General features: G+C 40.1%; 3 protein-coding genes across 6 annotated transcripts in view; 1 reads left to right on the top strand and 2 right to left on the bottom strand.

Moving 5' to 3' along the window:
* Positions 1 to 485: 485 nt before the first annotated feature.
* On the bottom strand, positions 486 to 4,352 carry ccr7 (chemokine (C-C motif) receptor 7). Its single transcript, XM_008317719.3, has 3 exons — positions 3,551 to 4,352; positions 2,495 to 2,550; positions 486 to 2,074 (listed from the first exon to the last, which is right to left on the bottom strand). The coding sequence occupies exons 1-3, from the start codon at positions 3,564 to 3,566 to the stop codon at positions 1,019 to 1,021; spliced, it is 1,128 nt and encodes a 375-aa protein (XP_008315941.2). The 5' UTR covers positions 3,567 to 4,352; the 3' UTR covers positions 486 to 1,018.
* A 1,861-nt stretch (positions 4,353 to 6,213) lies between these two features.
* LOC103384266 (SWI/SNF-related matrix-associated actin-dependent regulator of chromatin subfamily E member 1) lies at positions 6,214 to 16,736 on the bottom strand. Of its 4 annotated transcripts, none has more exons than XM_017035207.2 (11): positions 16,598 to 16,736; positions 15,883 to 15,934; positions 14,643 to 14,686; positions 14,229 to 14,333; positions 13,383 to 13,466; positions 12,951 to 13,082; positions 12,554 to 12,725; positions 10,242 to 10,414; positions 9,964 to 10,065; positions 8,651 to 8,912; positions 6,214 to 8,559 (listed from the first exon to the last, which is right to left on the bottom strand). In XM_017035207.2, the coding sequence occupies exons 2-11, from the start codon at positions 15,887 to 15,889 to the stop codon at positions 8,354 to 8,356; spliced, it is 1,287 nt and encodes a 428-aa protein (XP_016890696.1). In that variant the 5' UTR covers positions 15,890 to 15,934; positions 16,598 to 16,736; the 3' UTR covers positions 6,214 to 8,353. The 4 variants fall into 4 exon arrangements, with proteins under 4 accessions (XP_016890696.1, XP_008315946.1, XP_016890697.1 ...); XM_008317724.3 differs by having other exon boundaries at positions 6,275 to 8,559; positions 13,383 to 13,463; XM_017035208.2 differs by having other exon boundaries at positions 6,275 to 8,559; positions 14,235 to 14,333.
* Positions 16,737 to 16,759: 23 nt separating this feature from the next.
* LOC103384265 (zinc finger protein Aiolos-like) overlaps positions 16,760 to 18,898 on the top strand; it is a 33,786-nt gene continuing 31,647 nt past the window's right edge. The window contains exons 1-4 of the mRNA XM_008317723.3: positions 16,760 to 16,900; positions 17,241 to 17,304; positions 17,779 to 17,840; positions 18,426 to 18,507. The gene's annotated coding sequence lies outside the window, so the exon portion shown is untranslated. The remainder of the gene's footprint in view (positions 16,901 to 17,240; positions 17,305 to 17,778; positions 17,841 to 18,425; positions 18,508 to 18,898) is intronic.

Here is an 18,898-nt window from a genome sequence, read left to right as displayed (position 1 = left end):
GGTGTGTTGTCAGGAACTTCGCCTTCAGGGTCCATATCTGTGAACGTCACGCCTGCTGTCTTCACCTGCCCTGTGCATCAGGGGGGAAGTGCACTGGTGTAAAAAAAAAAAAAAAAGGGCCACCCAAAACAAACAAAATGTATGGACAAAGCATAAGCTGTGACAGACATATGTACAGACAGAACAGAGGGAAGTTCTTGGACAAGAGGTGAATGTGGTGGAACTCTGAGAACCTTCACAGGAAACATGTCTCCTGTCTTCTTCTGAACTTCATCTCTTTACGTCTTCTCTGCATAACCTTTGATGATCTGTGCAGCAATGTAACTGGACGTGTACGGAATACTTTATAGTACTGTGGGATCGTAGGGGTGAACCCCAACCACACAAGTGTTCATACCAAAAACTATGAAGCTGAAAGAGGAAATTGTAGAGACAGTTGTGGAAGGAGGGTGAGGAGTGGGGGGGGGCGGGGGGGGCATGTAGCAGTGGAAGTTGTTAACATGCCTGTGTAGATTTATTATTCTCTAGAGATTTGTAGAACGTAGTGAACTGAAACGTCATGTGAAAAAATGTCTTCATCTGTACAGATATTAAATATAACATTTTTTTTCAGTGAGAAAAATAAACACACAACAAAATCTAACATTTACAATGTCAGATTACATGTAGGTTTCAAAACATAAAAGGTTTGCCAAAATACAGATAAATGTAAATGTGCATTTTTTAAAAACCTTTGAGCCATAAGTTTATAGTTGGTCAAAAGCACCTTTAAAAACATTAACGAAAATGCCTGACACCTGATAGTTCAAACCCAATAAAAACATTAGGTCAACATTAATATGAGATTATAAATTTGAGCTCAGAGACATTCAGCTAAAAGTACACACAAAAAAGAAATGGGCAAAGGGCCCGACTTAGGAATACATTCTGTCGCTCGTATGGCACGTTGTCTGTCTGAGACTATTGTCCATGTAGTCCATGTGTGGCCTGGATCTAATTTACTGGTAGACAAGCAGCGTTAGGGAGAGAACGTGGTGGTGGTCTCAGTATCTGTTGGCGCTGAGCTCCTCCTCTTGCCGCTGTACTTGAAGAACTTCTCTTGACTCATGCAGCCCAATTCCTTGAACAGCTTCATGAGGTCGTGGCGGAACTTCACTCCTATAAAAGCATAGACGAAGGGGTTCAGGCAACACCTGAGAAAGGCCACGCACTGGGTGACATCGGTGGCGTAGAGCAGACGGATGTCGTAGTTACAGTCCTCAGTACCCCCCTGCGCCGTGACGATTGTGGTCCAAAACAGGACCAGGTTGTAGGGCACCTGACACAGCAGGAAGACGGCCACCACTGCCAGAATCACCTTAATGGCCTTGTTCCGCTCAAAGTTACGAGCCTGGCAGAGGGTCTTCACGATGCTGCTGTAGCAGAAGCTCATAACGAGGAGAGGAAGAACGAAAGCCAGAACAATCTGGCTGGACTGGATGCGCAGCTGGTCAGAGCTTCTGGAGAACGGTGTGCAGGTTTCGTTGGTGATGGTGGTGTACATCAAATCCGGTATGGAGAAGATGAGAGACGTGACCCAGATGGCCACCGACGAAACCTTGCTGACAAACACGGCCCGGGATCGATGGCGGTGAGCACAGACCGCTTTGGAGATGGCAAAGTAGCGATCCACGCTGATGAAGCAGAGCAGGAGCATGCTGCTGTAGAAGCTGACTTTGTAAATGGCGTGCATGGATTTGCACATGGCCAGGCCCAGCATCCACCCTGATATTGAATTGAGCATCCAGAAAGGGAGAGAGAGAGAGAACAGAAGATCGGCAAAGGACAGGTTGAGCAGGTACACGTCCGTCATGGTCTTCAGACGCTTGAAGTAGAAGAAGGTCAGTATGACCAGCATGTTCCCCGCCAGGCCCAGGACAAAGATGATGGAGTAGAAGGTGGGCATGAACCAGAGGCGGAAATATCGGTTGGACTCTTTCACACAGACAGATGGAAAATCTTCATAATCCACACTGGAGTAGTTGTACTCTGGGTAGTTCATGGTTGAGTTTTCCTCATGCTGAGACAAGCCCACCTGTGAAGAAGACAGATGTTTAAGTCCAGAACACCTGTCTGTGACTCACTGGTATTGTGTTGGACTAGTTTAGAACACAGTAGTAGCTTCCAGTGTGGAAACATTGGCTGAATATTAGCCAAATAACGGAAACTGTCCAGAAGTGACAAACACTTCAACGACCCTGGTGCTTGTCACTGGTTTATCTGCCCCAGTGACTTCTGGGTATTTCTTAAGTACAATAAGCAGTTGTCGGGTGATTGTTAGTCGGAGCAGCTTCTTCCTTTGCCCTCTGATACATATATCTTCTTGCACCTTTACTTTCTGAGAGGAAATGTTGCTGGTGAAGAGACATCTGTGGTCTGTGGTTGTTTCTGCTTTACTGTCAATCTCTACAAATGTTTTTTTCACCTTCTTCCTGCACAGTCTGTTTTATCTTACCTTAAAAGTCAGGAGCCAGATCAGCATGGCCGGCACGAGATCAGGTCTTTGGAGACCTGGACACACACAAAATACAGTTGATGAGATATTGTCCTCCGTCTGACTATTACTAAACACAGTTTGTCAGGTAGTGTTGTTATAAAGGTAGATGTAACATTTTGGAATACAAATAATTGTTGACCATATTTACAAAAGCATTTCCTGAATGATATTTAACAGCTATAGTGAGGAGTCAGACAAAAACCATAGCCAGTACACTTACCAAATGTCTTTAAAACTCTTTAATTTAAACTAAGTAAAAGTCAATGAGATGGTTAGAAAACATTTATAAATTCACTGACATGTGAAAAAGCTAATTAAAAAGCCAAAAGCTGACTAAAGGTTAGCTTGCAAGAGATTGTAAAGGACAAAGCTAAGAGATAGCAGAAAATTCAAAGTAACTACAGAAACAGCTAAAGATGTCTGTATTAGCCAAAGTAGCATAAAGCTAGCCACCAGGTATTAAACATGTTTGAAGTCAGTGATGTAATCATTTTGGAAAAGTTTTTTTTATTCTGATATTTCTTAGTAAAGCTTTGTTACATTTGAACAGACTTTCATATTTACATTTAGATTAGGGTTAGATCAGATTAGATCAGATTAGATTCATAGATGGATTACATTTGTTTTTTAAAAAGACCCTTGGTCTCAGATTTAAAGAAATTTAAAGTAACTTTCTCTTCACAATATTACACCAATTTCTGTTTCAAATTAATTGACATTACTCGTGACACTGTTAGATGGATGTATGGTTTTTCTGTGCAGCCACGTAGTTTCTCTGAAGATGAAGACTTCTGCATTTCTAAACTGATTTAAAAAAAAGTGAAAATAATTGTTCACAAGACTGTAACTGCTTTAAACACATACAAAAAGTGATTTCAGTATTTGAACCAAACCTTTGAAAGTGAATAACACATCAGCCCTGAGTGTAATTTAAAACTGAAGAGTTACTGACATTTACAATGAGACGTTCTGTAAAAACATTCGATACCAAATGTACATTTTTCAGTTACTCACCGCTGACTGAAGTCATGTTGACTGAGAGCAGTAGTCAGTGCAGGTGAAGCCACTGAGGATGGTGTCTGTCTGATGTACATTGTTGCTTCCCCTTCTTCATAGACAAGAGAGAAAAAAAAAGATCAAACAACAATCACGTGGAATCTCAACAGCACTGAAACCATGTTACGTTTTTGTCACTGATCTTGATGGTGTCCTGCACCTGAAATTGACTCAGAAGCTCAGATTGAACGTCGGTGACCACAGTAAGAACACATGGGGAGGGGCAGAGAGCTACTTAGAATTAATAACTCTTCATCTTCCTCCTCTCCTGCAGCAAACTGGTCTGTGGTCACCAAATATAATAATATGTATAATACGATGCTGCAGGTTAATGATAGAGAGGAACCCAATTTAAAAGTTTTGATAAGTGTGACGTGACAATATATATATATATAAGAAGTCAAATCTGACAAACAATAGCCTTGTTGAAAAGATCTATATAATCTGTCTCTCCAAAAAAAACCTAGAAACAAAAGAGGGTGTGGACAAATATATATACTGTAATTTCCGGACTGTAAGCCATTACTTTTTTCACCCTCTTTGAACCCTGCGGCTTAGTAGGCTATGTTATAATAGTAGCGTATGTCTCTCTGTGAATGGTGAGAGAGAGAGAACAGTTGTGAAAGTTGACAGCAGTTTGAGTCCTGTCATGTTAAAGTGTGAGTTGGTTTTACAGGAGCTGTTCAAACACTGTTAAAATGTTCTGTAGTGGTCGGTTTGGCTGATAATAAAGACCCCAACTTCACTGTTTCTGTTTACCTCTGCTGCGGACAAACACAAAGTGAAGGGAGTTAGCCCCGGAGCTAATGTTAGCTTCGGCCCAGAAGCAGATTGCTAAGTCTCCCCTGTGCATTCCAACTATGGTCGTGGCGCCAAAGCAGGAAAGAGCTAACCTGTAACCAGCCGCCTTACCGGCACTGTTCAGAAAAAATAATTTATTTAATTAAAAGTTAAAATAAAGTATTTCTGTGTAAATATCCCATGTTACAACGTGGACACCTGCGGCTTATAGAACAAGATGGCCTATATATGTATAATTATTTTTTCTTTTTAAATGTAGTGTGTGTGGCTTATATTCAGGTGCGCTCTATATATTTTATATATATTTATATATAGATATATGTATCTATATATATATAGTAAAATGCCAGAATAAGAGTAGAAAACATACTTCCTGTGTACGAGTCATGTGACCAGGAGTAAAGGAGAGTAATGGTGAAACTAGCACAGTGATCACATGAACAAGAAAAGAAGAAAAATCCAGTGGTACTGTTTAAAACAGGCACCAGTACAAGATTTTACTTTGCTGTTTTTTACATCCTTGTGTTTTGCATATGGGGTAAACAGCCCCCTCCTCACAGTGCACACACACACCTGTCTTTCTGTGGTTGCGGTTTGATGGTTTCACTCGAAAAAAAAAAAATGCAGTGATCTTTGGTACAATAGTTTGCTCTCAACGGTTAAGTGTAGAATCAACCTGATCACGATGATTATTAAAACGAATCCCAATCTGAAGAAATAGATTATAACTGAACACTGAAGAACATCAATCTCAGGACAATGCATTTTTCCTCCTCAAAACAGGAGATCAGAACAATTTCACTTGATCGTACCCACTTCCTTTACCTGTACCGTACAGAGGACAGAGGTTGCGTGCAAAAACACACTGTATGCAGAAGTGGGTGATTCTATGCACGACCTTTGAAACGTTTTGCAATGTCCTAGTATTATAGCAGTCTGACAAAGAGAAGTCAATGGCTGATGCTTCTATTTAATATGAAAAAATAGTGTGTTTGATTTTACTGGCCTAATTTTAGCATAAATTGGATCAGGTGTGTCACAGTTGCTACGAAGACCAGATTTATTTGAAGTCGGCTGGCTCTGAAATCTGTCAGTTGGTCTACTGCCAACTGGATACACTGTCTGTCTGTACCAGGACTGTTGTAGTTAATGTTAGCTCTGTCTGTACCAGGACTGTTGTAGTTAATGTTAGCTCTGTCTGTACCAGGACTGTTGTAGTTAATGTTAGCTCTCTGTACCAGGACTGTTGTTCTGTCTGTACCAGGACTGTTGTAGTTAATGTTAGCTCTGTCTGTACCAGGACTGTTGTTACTGAAGTTAGCTGTGGTGTCAGTTATAGCTTACATTAGCTGTACCAGGACCATTGCAGCCAACTTCAGGCCTACGTGCCCCTCACATTTGGCTTTTGACATAATATTATCAAATAATAGGTCATTTTTAAATTTTATTTTAAATAGTTTTTCTTTTTTATTTGATTTTTTTCTACAGTATTTATATTAAACCAAACAAAATTTTTGTGTTTAAACATCAAACACTGGTGGGGTCTTCCAATTAAATATTAGAGCAGTAGTGAGTTTAACACCCATGGTTTAAAGTGAAGTCCAGAATGTTCTACCATTATATTTTGTTAAGTGAAAGTCATGTATGCAAACTTTAGAAACTAGTGACAAGCTGCAGTTACTATATCTATATAAAAATGTACTATTTTAAGAAAACATGTCCAACATTGTTGGGGACTAGCAAATTAGCAAATTCAACATCATGGTGTTCACTCCTTCTTAAAATGGACATCATCAAAGAGCATACTGACTATTGATCAGGGTACTTTAGCTAATCTACTCAGAAGTGGTGAGGCCACTGAGTGTCCTTGATGTTGCATCAGAATGCCAAGAGAGCAAACTTGAGTGTAAAAAAGTTTATTTGTATAAATATGAAAAAACAAATTCTTATAAGACGGCACGTCTCATGACTTCTTTTTTTCTTTAAACGACAACATGAAAATCCATGTTTAGGCAAACCTCGTTAACACTGTTGACACAATCAGGATTATTTTTTTTCTGCTGACAACTGTAATATTGAAAATAACACAAAATAAGTAGATGTTCTAAGTATACTGCTTTTGATTTGATTGACAGCTAGCAAACTTGAGAACACCGGTAAATTGATCATTGCACGGCACTGATGATGATGTCACATTATTATGACTGAGCCTGGCTCTGGGTAATCAATACACAAGTATCATAGTAAAAATAATACTGATAATAAATAACAAAAATAAGTGCTACTACTACAGATGGATACAAACTCCTGAGACAATACTGTCACTGCAATACTGAGCATAAAAACAAACATAAAATTCTGTGGCTGGGCTCTACTCTTCACAGTCCACCAACTGTGAAAATGCAGACATATGTCACATGCAAACATAACAATAAAAGCAACAATGACACTACAACACAGGAGACTGAGTCAAATTTAACACTGAACAATCTCTGATGTCACATGATTTTCTAACACCACCAGCTTTAGTTTTTTACATCTGGGATGAGCCAGACAATAGTGCTGTAGCTATATGTTTTGACATATATACTGTATATATTTATACATATGTGCTGAACAGACTCTGGTTTCTTGGGCTATGAGACACGTGGCTTATGGCTCCACCCACATCCACACATTAAGTTTTTTTTTAATTTAAAAACTGTAAATACATGGATTTAGTAATGATGATAAACCAAGGATATGTCTAAAACTTAAATCTAGGAAAAATAGATGAAAATTGAGTCAAAATGAATCTCTAGGGATGCACCAATAGCCATACCTGTATCTTATTGTCCTCATGGTAGGAGGACAATAAGACACTGTAGGTCAATAATGAATTTTAGACATCAGGGACAAAGACAAGCGACAGACTGACTGTCAAATCAGTTCTGTTATCGACAGGAACTATTTGATAAAACAACTGAAGCCTTAGCTGTGAATACACTGATGTCTCTTTTATCCCCCCAGTGGACAGATGAGGAGGTTACACCCCACCAAGTTGTTTACTTTGTTCACTGTAGAGACAGCGTTGTCGATGGAAATGGTCTATTAATGTAAAATCTCTACTCATTCTGTTGTATGAAGAGAATGTAATTTTATTTTTCTAATAATATTTCTAATATTATTTTATCTTAGTCTTATTGATATATATGTCCTAATGTGATAAAAGTGTCAGTTTGAAAAGTTTTTGTACTGTGTCATATTTGTTTTTAGATTGAAAATATTCTTCTGTTAATGAGAAGAAAAAAGTGGTTTGGGTAGCAAAGGTACAACTGCAACACACACACTGCACTTCACACCCATTACTCACAGAGCAGTTCCACCTAAATAACACTGCCCTACAGTTCATTGCATGTTTACTGTAATCCAACCACAGAAGCATTGTTCACTGTATCAGCGAGTCAATAAATTAAAATACTCATGGTACTGGTATTGATATCTGGTCTGTGAAAAATGGCACTATACTAGAAAGCCTGAAAGACCGAATTAACATGTCGTCAAGTCAGTCAGAGGTGCTTCTAAATGTCTCCCCCTGTGGGAGCAGTGTGAATGACAGTTGTGCCTGCTGCAGTAAAACTGTGTTTTTGCAACATAAACGAGGGGATGTGGATGGAGCACGTCCACAGATAGTGCTCATTCATGGATGTACACGTACATAGGTGTACACATACATGGATGTACACGTACATGGATGCGCTCAGCAGCCTCTTTCACAGATTCATTCCTTCTCTTTGTTTCATTTCTTTGTGCAGCACCTCACTTTGAGCCCAGGTGTTTCACTAACTCCCTTCTTCAGCTTTGTTAAACAACGAACCCATTCAACACTGATAAAACTGAGATGACACTGTGCAATAAGAATGACGAGAGGACGCTGACACGTGGCAACCTCACAGTTCAGGGCCAGGGCAGCTGCTGGTTTCAGTGGGCTGCTCGGGCCCTGCTGGGCCCTTCTGAGGCTTCACTGGCTGGGGCGTCCTCTGTCTGAGCAGACGTCGTCTCTGAGCCTGTGTTACTGTCGCTGGTTCCTTCTTCTATGGCACCCTCTGGGACGCTCTCCTTGTCCTCTGATGTCCCCTCTTCACTGCCTGGATGAGCATCAAGCTCCTCTGAGGACTTCAACTTCACTGATTAGAAGAGATAAACCTCTGATCAAAAAAAAAAAAAACAACCTCAAGAGCCCAGCTGACTCCAAAGTTAAAGACAAGTGTGTCTCACCTGCTGAATCTGCTGTGTGGGACTCTTCCTCACACTCCTTGCCGTTGCTACTCTCGCTGACAGAATTCTGCTGGGATTTGTTGCCGTGTGTGGCACAGATGTGCTTTTCTTCTTCAGCTAAGACACAGGTGGGCGCGTCTTTGGCCCCACGCTCCCCTGCCTCTTTTTCTCGTTCAGCCATGCGTTTGCGAGCTGCCTCTTCAGCCGCAGTGATCTCTGCAGAAATCTTCTCCATGTCAACTTCCACCTTCATGCAGCATAACTACAAAATCAGTGAGCGAGAGAAGAATGGGGGCCACAGAGCGGGATTGTTTAGTAGAATTTAGATCCAATCGAAGACTTTAGTTTTAGTAATACGCAGGGGCTTGATACAAAAGAATAATAATATAGTAATATATGTAATATTAGAATTAGCCCTTTAAAATCAGATCATGGGGAGTTATTTTGCCCTCTGTAAAATATCAGTTAATTCATCTTTATTTTCTCTAGGGTTGTGGGTGGAGCTGCAGCCAATCCCAGCAGTCAATGCCTGAGGACAAAGTTACATGCTGGAGAGTTTTCCAGTCAATTACAGAGACAAAAATTCAGTCATTCACATAACCTAGAAGTTGGCCTTCCTAAAATGCTCTTGGTAATATGATTTTGTTAACATTTATTGAGCCAATCCCAGCAGTCAATGCCTGAGGACAAAGTTACATGCTGGAGAGTTTTCCAGTCAATTACAGAGACAAAAATTCAGTCATTCACATAACCTAGAAGTTGGCCTTCCTAAAATGCTCTTGGTAATATGATTTTGTTAACATTTATTGTGCTTTCAAGTCCACAAGTTAGAAAGTTAGAAATAAAAGATTTACATTCATGAACGATGACTGAATTATTTGAGGTTTCACTTGTAATTTAACTGTTGTGGGTGTATTCTGACATTTCATTTCATTTCATTGACCGTCTTAAAAACTACTGAGTATTCGTCTGGGTTTATCCACATGGTAACTGATTCATTTTTCTCATCACTGTTTGTGCCTCTGTACCTCAGTGAAGTAACGCTGTAAACGGCGCCACCCGTTGTGCAGAGCAGACACTGCAGTCAACTGCAGAGTCCTGATTTTTATTCCAAAACAGCAACTGTTACTACGTGGGCCACAAATTGTATATGATGACAGCAATACGACCCCCAGAACATGTGGACAGAGTTAGCGGCAGCTGGTGGCTGTGAGGCAGATGTTGACGGGCACAGAACCAGAGCTGCACACTGCAGAGTCAAACATGCAAAACAAAAACTTGCGTGCGAGCGAGTGATGACCGAGATGCCGTACCCTTTTGAGCTCGTTTGTGAACGACTCTGTGGCTTCAATGAATTTTCTTTTTTTGTCCTGGTGGCGGTCTTCGATCTGGAGCAGCTCGGCCTCCAGCTTTCTCTGTGACACAAGGCAAACAGACGCCAGTCTTGTTAACCCTTACAACACCAGAGGTTCATGCATAACAATGTAAGTGTCACACCGTCACACTCCACAATCATCCTCCTTACTCCATCACCATGACTGATATAATAAGGGCACTGGTGTGACTATATGGTGAGAGAAGGACTCCGTACCTGGTGTACCATCAAGGACTGGACCTGACGTTTCAGGACCTGCATACGAGCAGTTGTAACGACCGACCTCACATCAGGGACTACACTTTCACTGAGGATCTCACTGATCAGACGATGGTTACGTTGGAAACGTGCAGCAGCTGAGTGCTTTATGGAGAACCCATCGTCATAGTCTACAGAGACAGAAAACGAAACAGACACACAAGTTAGGTTTTAGTTGAGTGTTTCCCAACCCTGGGATAAGACCAATCACAACGAGTATTACAACTTATTTTGCGGTACATGTTAAATTTAAGTATTGAAGAACTGCATCCCTGAACGACTTGAACAGCAGTTCATAATGTTCTTCTTCGTTTGTCCCTCTGATCTGATCCTGTACATCCTGGTCACTGTCATTTTATTAGACTAGATTTAATCATTGCTGGTAGTCAACAACTACCTGCTGCAGTGACCATAAAGGCTGTCTCCATAGATGTTTCTTTTGGATTGTGTCTCCTTTTGTTGTCCAGTTTCTTTTCCGCACATTATTTACAATTTAATAAACAATTGAATTGTAATGTGTGTGGTGTTAAATGAGAGTCCCACATAGGTGGTACACTGTAGGTATTTGATCATTTTGTTTGTTAATTCACCTGCATTTAGTGTCTTTAAAGTTGTCTTGCATAAAGTATTCTGTGTGCACAGAACAAAATATGACAGCAAGTGATAGCTACTGTCATAGAAATGCTGAGTATTTAGCCACGTTTTTAGTAAACTCTTGGTAACACTCTCATGGCAGTGACAGAGACCAGTAACATCAGCTGACAGCAGACAAACTAAGTTGTGTTCATTCTTATTAATACATGTGGGTAGTGCGTCATACTCAGTAGTAAGGGACATGTGTCAGTAAAATGTGACATCATATGCCTATGTGTAGAAGTTTTTACGTTGAGCAGCCCACATGGCACACTCCCTTTGTTTTAGTCTCAATAAACCAGTGACGGTTTTTATTTCTGAGGATGTGAGTTTTTGCTTCTTGTTCTGTCCGTGTCGAGCACCTACACCACCTAAACTGTTGCATTGTGAGACGTGAAATAATTTTACTTTTACTTTTTCTTCAACTGTTTAATTTGTCTTTACTGTCACCACCGTACACTTCTTTCACAGGGTGTGGGCTGTTTATTTTCTCTTTGTTGTGGTGGGCTCAGTTTTACTTGAACACACTGCTGCCGCTGCAGTGCACAGATCAAAAGAGCAACAATAATTCCCATTTGCAGTGATGCAGAGTGTTAAAGGTGTTCAATCTAGTGATCTGTCACAGAGGACAGGAACCAGTAAAAGTGGTGTCAATACTACACTGGGGCAGAGTGTGACAAATAGGCTGCTGTCGTGTCTTGTCCACTTGGGACAACATTTCGTGAGCAAATGAAATTAATTTGTTTTTTCTGTTCTATTGTTTAAACCATAACTGTGCGTGTGTTTGAGTGTCTCTGGTAGCTGTTTTTTGGGGGAAAACTGGATGCTGGGAAATGCAGAACAGGAGAAATGGAGGGAAGACTAGAAGAATCTGTATTCATTAATACAACACCATTTCTTAATCTAACCACCTGGAGTGATGAGTGTTATTTCATCAATGACGTGGGTAAGGGCTGCCGGGAACAGAACCCAGTGGGCCAGAAAAAAGTGGTGATGTGTTCAGGGACTGACTTCTTTTATTCAGACCACAGTTAAACACAGGTGCACTGAGAGAGAAACCTTTTTTTCTACCTTTAAGGTAAAAATTGTTCACTTTTTCCAACATAAGTGGGCATTTAAAAAAAAAAACAAAAAAATGTTTTTCCCCTCAACCAAATGGATCCCGAGTGCTGCTTTTATCATCTGGAAATTGTTTATTTGTAGTTTTCCTGCGCATCATTTTTTTCTTCTTTAACTCTGCCAGACCCCAGACACGCATCATTTTCTTGCTGTGTTGTCACTTTTAATCTGACATCTGATGTGAAGTCCAAGTTGGTGGCCAAATCGAGAAGTAACATCCTGCTATAATTTCATAGTACTGAAATAATGAGCCAATGATCGAGCTGAATTTATAAGTTCAGATGAAGCTTAGATTGGATTTAAATGTGAGAAAAGGTCAGAAATAATGATAACAGCAGCAAGATTTAAACAGAAAATGAACCCAACATACGGAGGAAACAGAGGAGTCCTGCAGTTGAAGCAACGGAAGAAAGACGAGAAAAAACAACAGTCTCTTTGCCTAAGCTCTCATCTAATATTAGTCTGATCTGCTGTGATTACAACTCAGGAGTCAAAGACTCAAAGCACCAGAGTCTTACCATCTGGATCCTCGGCTGGTTGAATGCTCATGTATGGTTCTCCCTTGTCAAGTCGTGACTGCCTTTGGCGACTTTCCTCTTCCAGAGCTGCCTCGGCTCGGCTTTTTGCGTTGACGTAGGCCAGGTAGGCTGGCGAGTTGTGATAGGCCTTCAAGCTTTCATTATACTCAATCTAAGGTGGAAAAGACGAATAGCAATGACAAGACACAAAGAAGGAAGGCACGCTAAACACGTGGACCCTGATTTCTACCAATGGACCAAGGTGAGGGAAAAGGTTTTTACTCAAGATACTGATCAAAGGAGGAAGTGATGACTGGAGGGACACACAACTGTTGAAGGCACATCTACTGGTCACCCATCAAAGGAACTCATGAACACCCGTTGTAAAACAACCAACCTTCTCTGCTTCGTAGTCATTCAAATAATCCTGTTTCTCCTCATCAGTGAGGTCCCTCCACATGCCACCGATTATCTTCCCAATTTCCCATAGCTTCAGATCAGGATTGGAGGCTTTTACTTGATCCCAAACCTGGTGATGAGAACCAGACATGGGTGTGGGGTTGGGTTGGAGGGGCTTATAAGTGGTTATCTCTTTGCAGAGAGGTCACAAACCAGAGGAGGCCGTGTGCTTTAAGCTCAATCTTTCAATGGCTAAATCCCACTTAGCTAAGTCTTGGCCTAGGTTGTCTGAAAACCCAACTGAATAGACCCTGATCAGTGTCTAAAACAACATGTACGTCTTTGTCCTGAGCTTTCCCTGCACTTTAGAAGCAAAGCATGCCATCGCACTGTGATGCAAAAAGGCAGCAGTGACACACTGTGTACTTACCTTTCGACTATATCTCATATAAGGCATCAGTGGCTTATCTGGTGGTTTGGGTGGCTTGGGGATATTTATTCCAGAAGAATTCTGCTGAGGACAGAAAAATAGTCACCTTTAGGCACAGATGCTGCAGCATTCAAACATGCGTAGCACTGCATTCTTGTGCCTACGTCTGTACTTCAATATACCACCCTATGAACCATAATCAATGCTTGTTCTTTGAATTGTCTTGGCTTTGATTAGAGGAAATATGAGGCCATGTGCATGTTGGAACACCACAGACTACAATGGAGAAGCACTGGAAGTAGAAAAAAAAAGAAAGAAAAAAGAAAACAGGACAATGCCAAAACAATTGCACATGAACTAAGATTTATCCACTGTGGGCTAACCGCAGCCTTGCATGCAGTGACAAAATTACTGCAGCTGGAGCCATGCTCAGCTGAGAGTCTGTGATGCTATGGCAACACTGGTGGCATGAGTTACTCAACATGGCCGCTAGAAATGCTGACTTTGGAGGGCAGGTGGTATTGAAAGACACACAGATTCTTAGTTTAAACCCAAATGGAAAAAACAGGAGTAGTTTGAAAAGATGATCATCCAAATGCAGACACGATGTTTGCTGGGATTGAATGATTTTGCACTGTTAAACTGACTGTTCTTCTGTGTTTGGTCTTTTAAAAACTGAAATACAATTATATATTGGTGCACAAGATCACCACTGTTGAAGTCATCTATGGCCTAGGAAAACTGCCTGTTTAAAATTCAAAGCCTAACAAAAGTTTTGTTACAAATTGTATTTCTCTCTGCTGTCACTGCCAACAAACTTGCTGATTTCTGACTGAACATTCATACCGTTACCCGACTGTTGTTGCTTTGGCTCCCTCCCAGTCTGTAGTTGTTGTAGGCCAGATGGCTGTATGGGTTGTACCCCACAAACCCAGGTGTGTTGGGCAATTGCTGATGGAAACAAATGAGACAGAAACATGAATGAGAAATGACAATAAAAGAAGTAGAAAAGAGGGAGGCCAACACCAGAAGAAAATAACTTAAAAAAAAAAGAAATGAAAGAAGCAAAGACAATGTGAAATAAAATTGCATTCATGCTGGGGCTTTAAAGAAATCAGTTCAGGGCAGCGGAGAATCAGCACACCAAATGTGTAGCTAACAGTGCTTAGATACATTTGAATATGGGTTGATATCGTAATAAAAACCAATGCCATTTTCATAGGGTTTACTTAGGTAATATTAGGGTTTTATGGTACTTACAGTTGTAGGGGCAGGGGGAGGAGGAGGGGCATAAGACGGTCTTTCTGTTGTGAAAGCAAAGGTCCACATGAAATCAGCTAGTGATATTTTCTACCTTTAACTTTAACTGAAATTACCTGGAAGTCCACTGTGTTATGTATGTTCAGTAAAAAATGATTTAGGAATAGATAAAGTTAAGCAATTGAGTTAAAATAATTGTGTCCACCAGGGGCACGAGTGAGATAACACATAATCAAAGGAGGGTTGAGTTATTTAGGGCTAGTCAAACTGTCTGCTTTAAGCATTGGCCCTTTACAAACAGGAGGTCAACCTTAAATGTAACATACATTACAATAAAGGTCAGCAAAAGACCACCTCAAAAAATAAAAATATTTTAGCATATTGGGCTACAGTAGCAGAAGTCACACCTAATAGATATGATCCAGAAACCAATGCATGCATTTACCAAAGTTTGCAGTTTCTGTAGTGAATTTAACCCCTTAATGTTCCACAAAATGTTTTTTAAATACCACCACCTTCCTGAGTATGGTTGGTGAGCATGATGACCATCCATTTATGAACACAGTGGTTGGTGAGCATGATGACCATCCATTTACGATCACAGTGAACTATGGTAGTGTGCCACCTAACGTAGCACTTATCACATCATATTGGCTATTAAAATGAAGGTGAACCATAAATTTTAGACAATATATTAGAAAAAGGTTTAACTTAACAGTGTACATTATGCAGAGCAGATGCAGTACAAGGCTCACATCAGAGGTTTGCACCAAATTGTAATTTATTACATTTTAATTAAGGAGTAAAAATACACAGGACTGATTCCAGTGCATTTGTGACTGAGATTATAGCAGTTCTCTACTCTTACTCTAGAATTCCATGTGTATTATAGCAGATTATCAACCTACCCATTGCACATTAATCTGTCTGCGTGTCCTACAAAATTAAAATACCACCTTCTTTTATTATTTATTTAAATTGTGTTACTTAAACAATCTTTAGTTTTATTGAATTTGAAAACGTAATTGTTTTCGAAATATCTGTGAGGCCTCAGGATTTGGATAATTGTCATTTTTATTAAAAGGTTGGATATGGATGCATTTTCTTAGGCATTGCAGTGCGTTTACTGTGTTGCTACTTGCAGTCAAATATATATTTTGCATTTTAATACCCTCACAAAAAACAAACAATTGAACGAATCGTTTGTTAGGATTACGTAATTAAAACAATAATTTCTTACTTGACATCTTTGATGAGATGGACGTGTTATCAGTCTGTTCCAGTCATTGGGTCTGGAATAAAAGAAATTGATTTATGACGCTGGTTAATCACAATGGTTATATCACACTGCCTGATAAATTACATCATTTGTGTGGCATAACACAAAGAGCCACTGACACTAACAGTCTGGTAATGGGGTTCGACAGTGCACCTTAGAATCTGCGCTAGCTCTAAAATAGCTTCAAGACTGTCACTGAAAACTGATGACTGAAACACGTAAATCGCTAAATGCCAGTGCCATTTGCACTACACCCATTCTGTTCACAGTGAACGATGAAAGATTCGACTCCGGTGCTTAATTTTAAAAGGAACCGTTAGTTGGCGTTAGCATTCGTGTTGGCCTGCAAGCAAAGCGTAGACATATAAGGACCTCTCTTCATTTTAATAACTGCACATAGTTACGTTTGGCAGCGTTTAGTTGGATAATAATTTAAATAATTTTCACAATTTATCCGAGTCGTAGGTTTTGCAAGCGCGCGTTTGCTGGCGTTGTTGTCTGAAGCTCTCAGCTAGATGCTAACGTAGCTTAGCCACCTCTATGAAAAGACAATGACAGATGTTAGCATGCAGCGTCAAGTCAAAGAGGTAACAACATTTTCATGGATCTTGATGGTGAGATGAAGCCTATAAAGAAATTGAGTTGGCTATAATTACATTAATTTAAAAAAACTCACCCTAAAATAGCTTTAGTCTCAGCACTTTGTGTGTACGTGGTCGTGTCTTTGACAGGGGAAAACTAAGCACCTAGCTGAAAGAAAACGCTCCCCCACTCTAATCGTATGAAATGGGGTCCACTCATAAGATTCCTGCAGAATCTTCCAGAACTGCTGCTGCTGCAGCACCCCCACCTCCTCCACTCTCCTCCTCCTTCTCATCTCAGCTGTGCTGTGCCTCCACAATGATGCTTATCACCTTCAACTATCACTGCTGCAGTCCATGTGCAATGTCCTCCTCCAGGATAAGAGAAAGGGACCGAGGTATATTATAACAATGACAGCAATAAAAGCTCTGCAGCTTCACATCGAAATTGCAGGTGTTTATAACATTATAATATCATGGAACTCTGAAAATCAACCCACATGTGTGACTTGATGGTATTTACTATCAATTACTTCTTTTTCATGGATTTAAATCCAATAGAAATGCAATTTCCATTGTTTTGATAGATACTTTGTTTTGGCAAACTGTTTAAATCTGTGGATGTAAAGTTATTCACAAAGTGACGACTTGTATTCATAGGTTTAAAGTCATTCTCAGGTCATTTGATCTGAAGCTGTTATGGGCACACTTGAGCAATAAATTGTATCCTTTCCACAGATGGCTTCAAAGAGGAATGAAGGAACCATCATCAACCTTGAGAAAGCATCGCTCAACAGTGGAGGTGACTTAAGACACCATCTTTCATCCACCTACAATGTTGTCCTCAGTTCCCTCCCCTAACTCAATTGTCATTGACCAAACAACCCATACAAACCTCCGTTCACACATTGACCCTGGTGATTACAACTTTCCTCCCATGTGGTCACATTCTTTATTTTGCTTTACCAACTAATTCTTCAGTTTTTTTGCCACTATGAGGATAGTTACCAGAATTTTTCTAGCAGTCGGTTAGAACTGAAGAACTGATCCTCGATGAAGAGATGAAACCAAAAGATAGTCCAGCTGCCCTCTACTTCACTGTTTTGCACTAATGTAGACACAACGCCCCCCGCCTGTTTAATGCAAATCCATATAAATTAGAAGACTATTTCATTTCACACTAAACATAAAATGCATGTTAACACTTTTCACATTTTAACTAGAATTTTAAAGTTTGGTATTTCCATTGCAAACCCAGTTGTGTGTGTTTTCTTAGCCCACGATAATGATGAAATGGCTGACCCAATCAAGCCAAGATCACAACCTCAGGGGAAACTAGTAAGTAAAAGATCATGATCATCAAATTTGACCTGGATGTGTTACTTTATTAAATATGTGTTTTTATTATTATCCATTGACGACTGCTTAATCCTTACAGAAAAAAGTGTTTCCTACACAGGCTCTTTCTGCAAATGTGTGGGTTGCAGGTGTTCTCTGCAGCTTACTTAGGTAGTAATCTCATCATAAACAATCTGAACCATTTCTTATGTCACCATACTACCAGTTGCCCTATAAGCAGTTTACGGGAGACTTGGCTTTAGAGAAAAAAAATAAGGTTGCCCTCTTCACTGGTCCGTTTGTTATTTAAACTGAAATAGTTTGAATTCTTGGCCACATTGTTCAAGACCGACAAAGGTCAATAGTTAGAACAATGTGCTCCCTAAAGATAACAATTTAAGCCTGTAGGATCAAGTCCATATCTGTGTTTGTTCAACCTGTGAAGTACTTGTTTTAGATTTGTAATTGACTGTTCTTGTGTGACCCCATTTTTTAACCTTTTTGCAAACTTGAGAGGTTTTTTTTATATATTTTATTCTCATACCAACACCTGCATAATGTATAATGACTGATTTCTATTGCCAGGTAATAAGCAGAAAGCTGCGCAGAGGACTAAAAAAACAGGACAATGCAGCGCTGGACACCTGTGGATGAAGTACATCTGGAGGTAGGTTGAAGGTCACATGCCTCTCATAAGCTACCATCCAGGCTGAACACGAGCACTCACACAGGGCCCCACAGCCACAGCTGTTCTATTGTTGATGCCCAGGGGCAGAGCAAGACCCATGACACTTTAAATCAATTGGAACCCCAATTGATGGGAACCCCATAAAGCTCCTCCAGTAAGAAAGATTTAGTTTTGGTTTTCTAAGCCACGAGAGCTCTTTTAAAACAATGGTCAAGCACTGGAACTAAGAAGACTTGAAAGTTTACTCTGCTGAAAACATTGAAGTTATATTTAGAAACTCCAGGGTCAGAATATTATGAAGGGTCAATCCAAAGGTTTTGCTTGACCAAATTCCTTAAATATTGCCGTATTTGCTAATATAGCTGCACTA

The sequence above is a fragment of the Cynoglossus semilaevis genome, chromosome 9 (assembly GCF_000523025.1).
Source record: "Cynoglossus semilaevis isolate Cse_v1.0 chromosome 9, Cse_v1.0, whole genome shotgun sequence".
In the NCBI taxonomy this organism is placed as follows: Eukaryota; Metazoa; Chordata; class Actinopteri; order Pleuronectiformes; family Cynoglossidae; genus Cynoglossus; species Cynoglossus semilaevis.
This window is presented reverse-complemented; position numbering and strand designations above follow the sequence as displayed.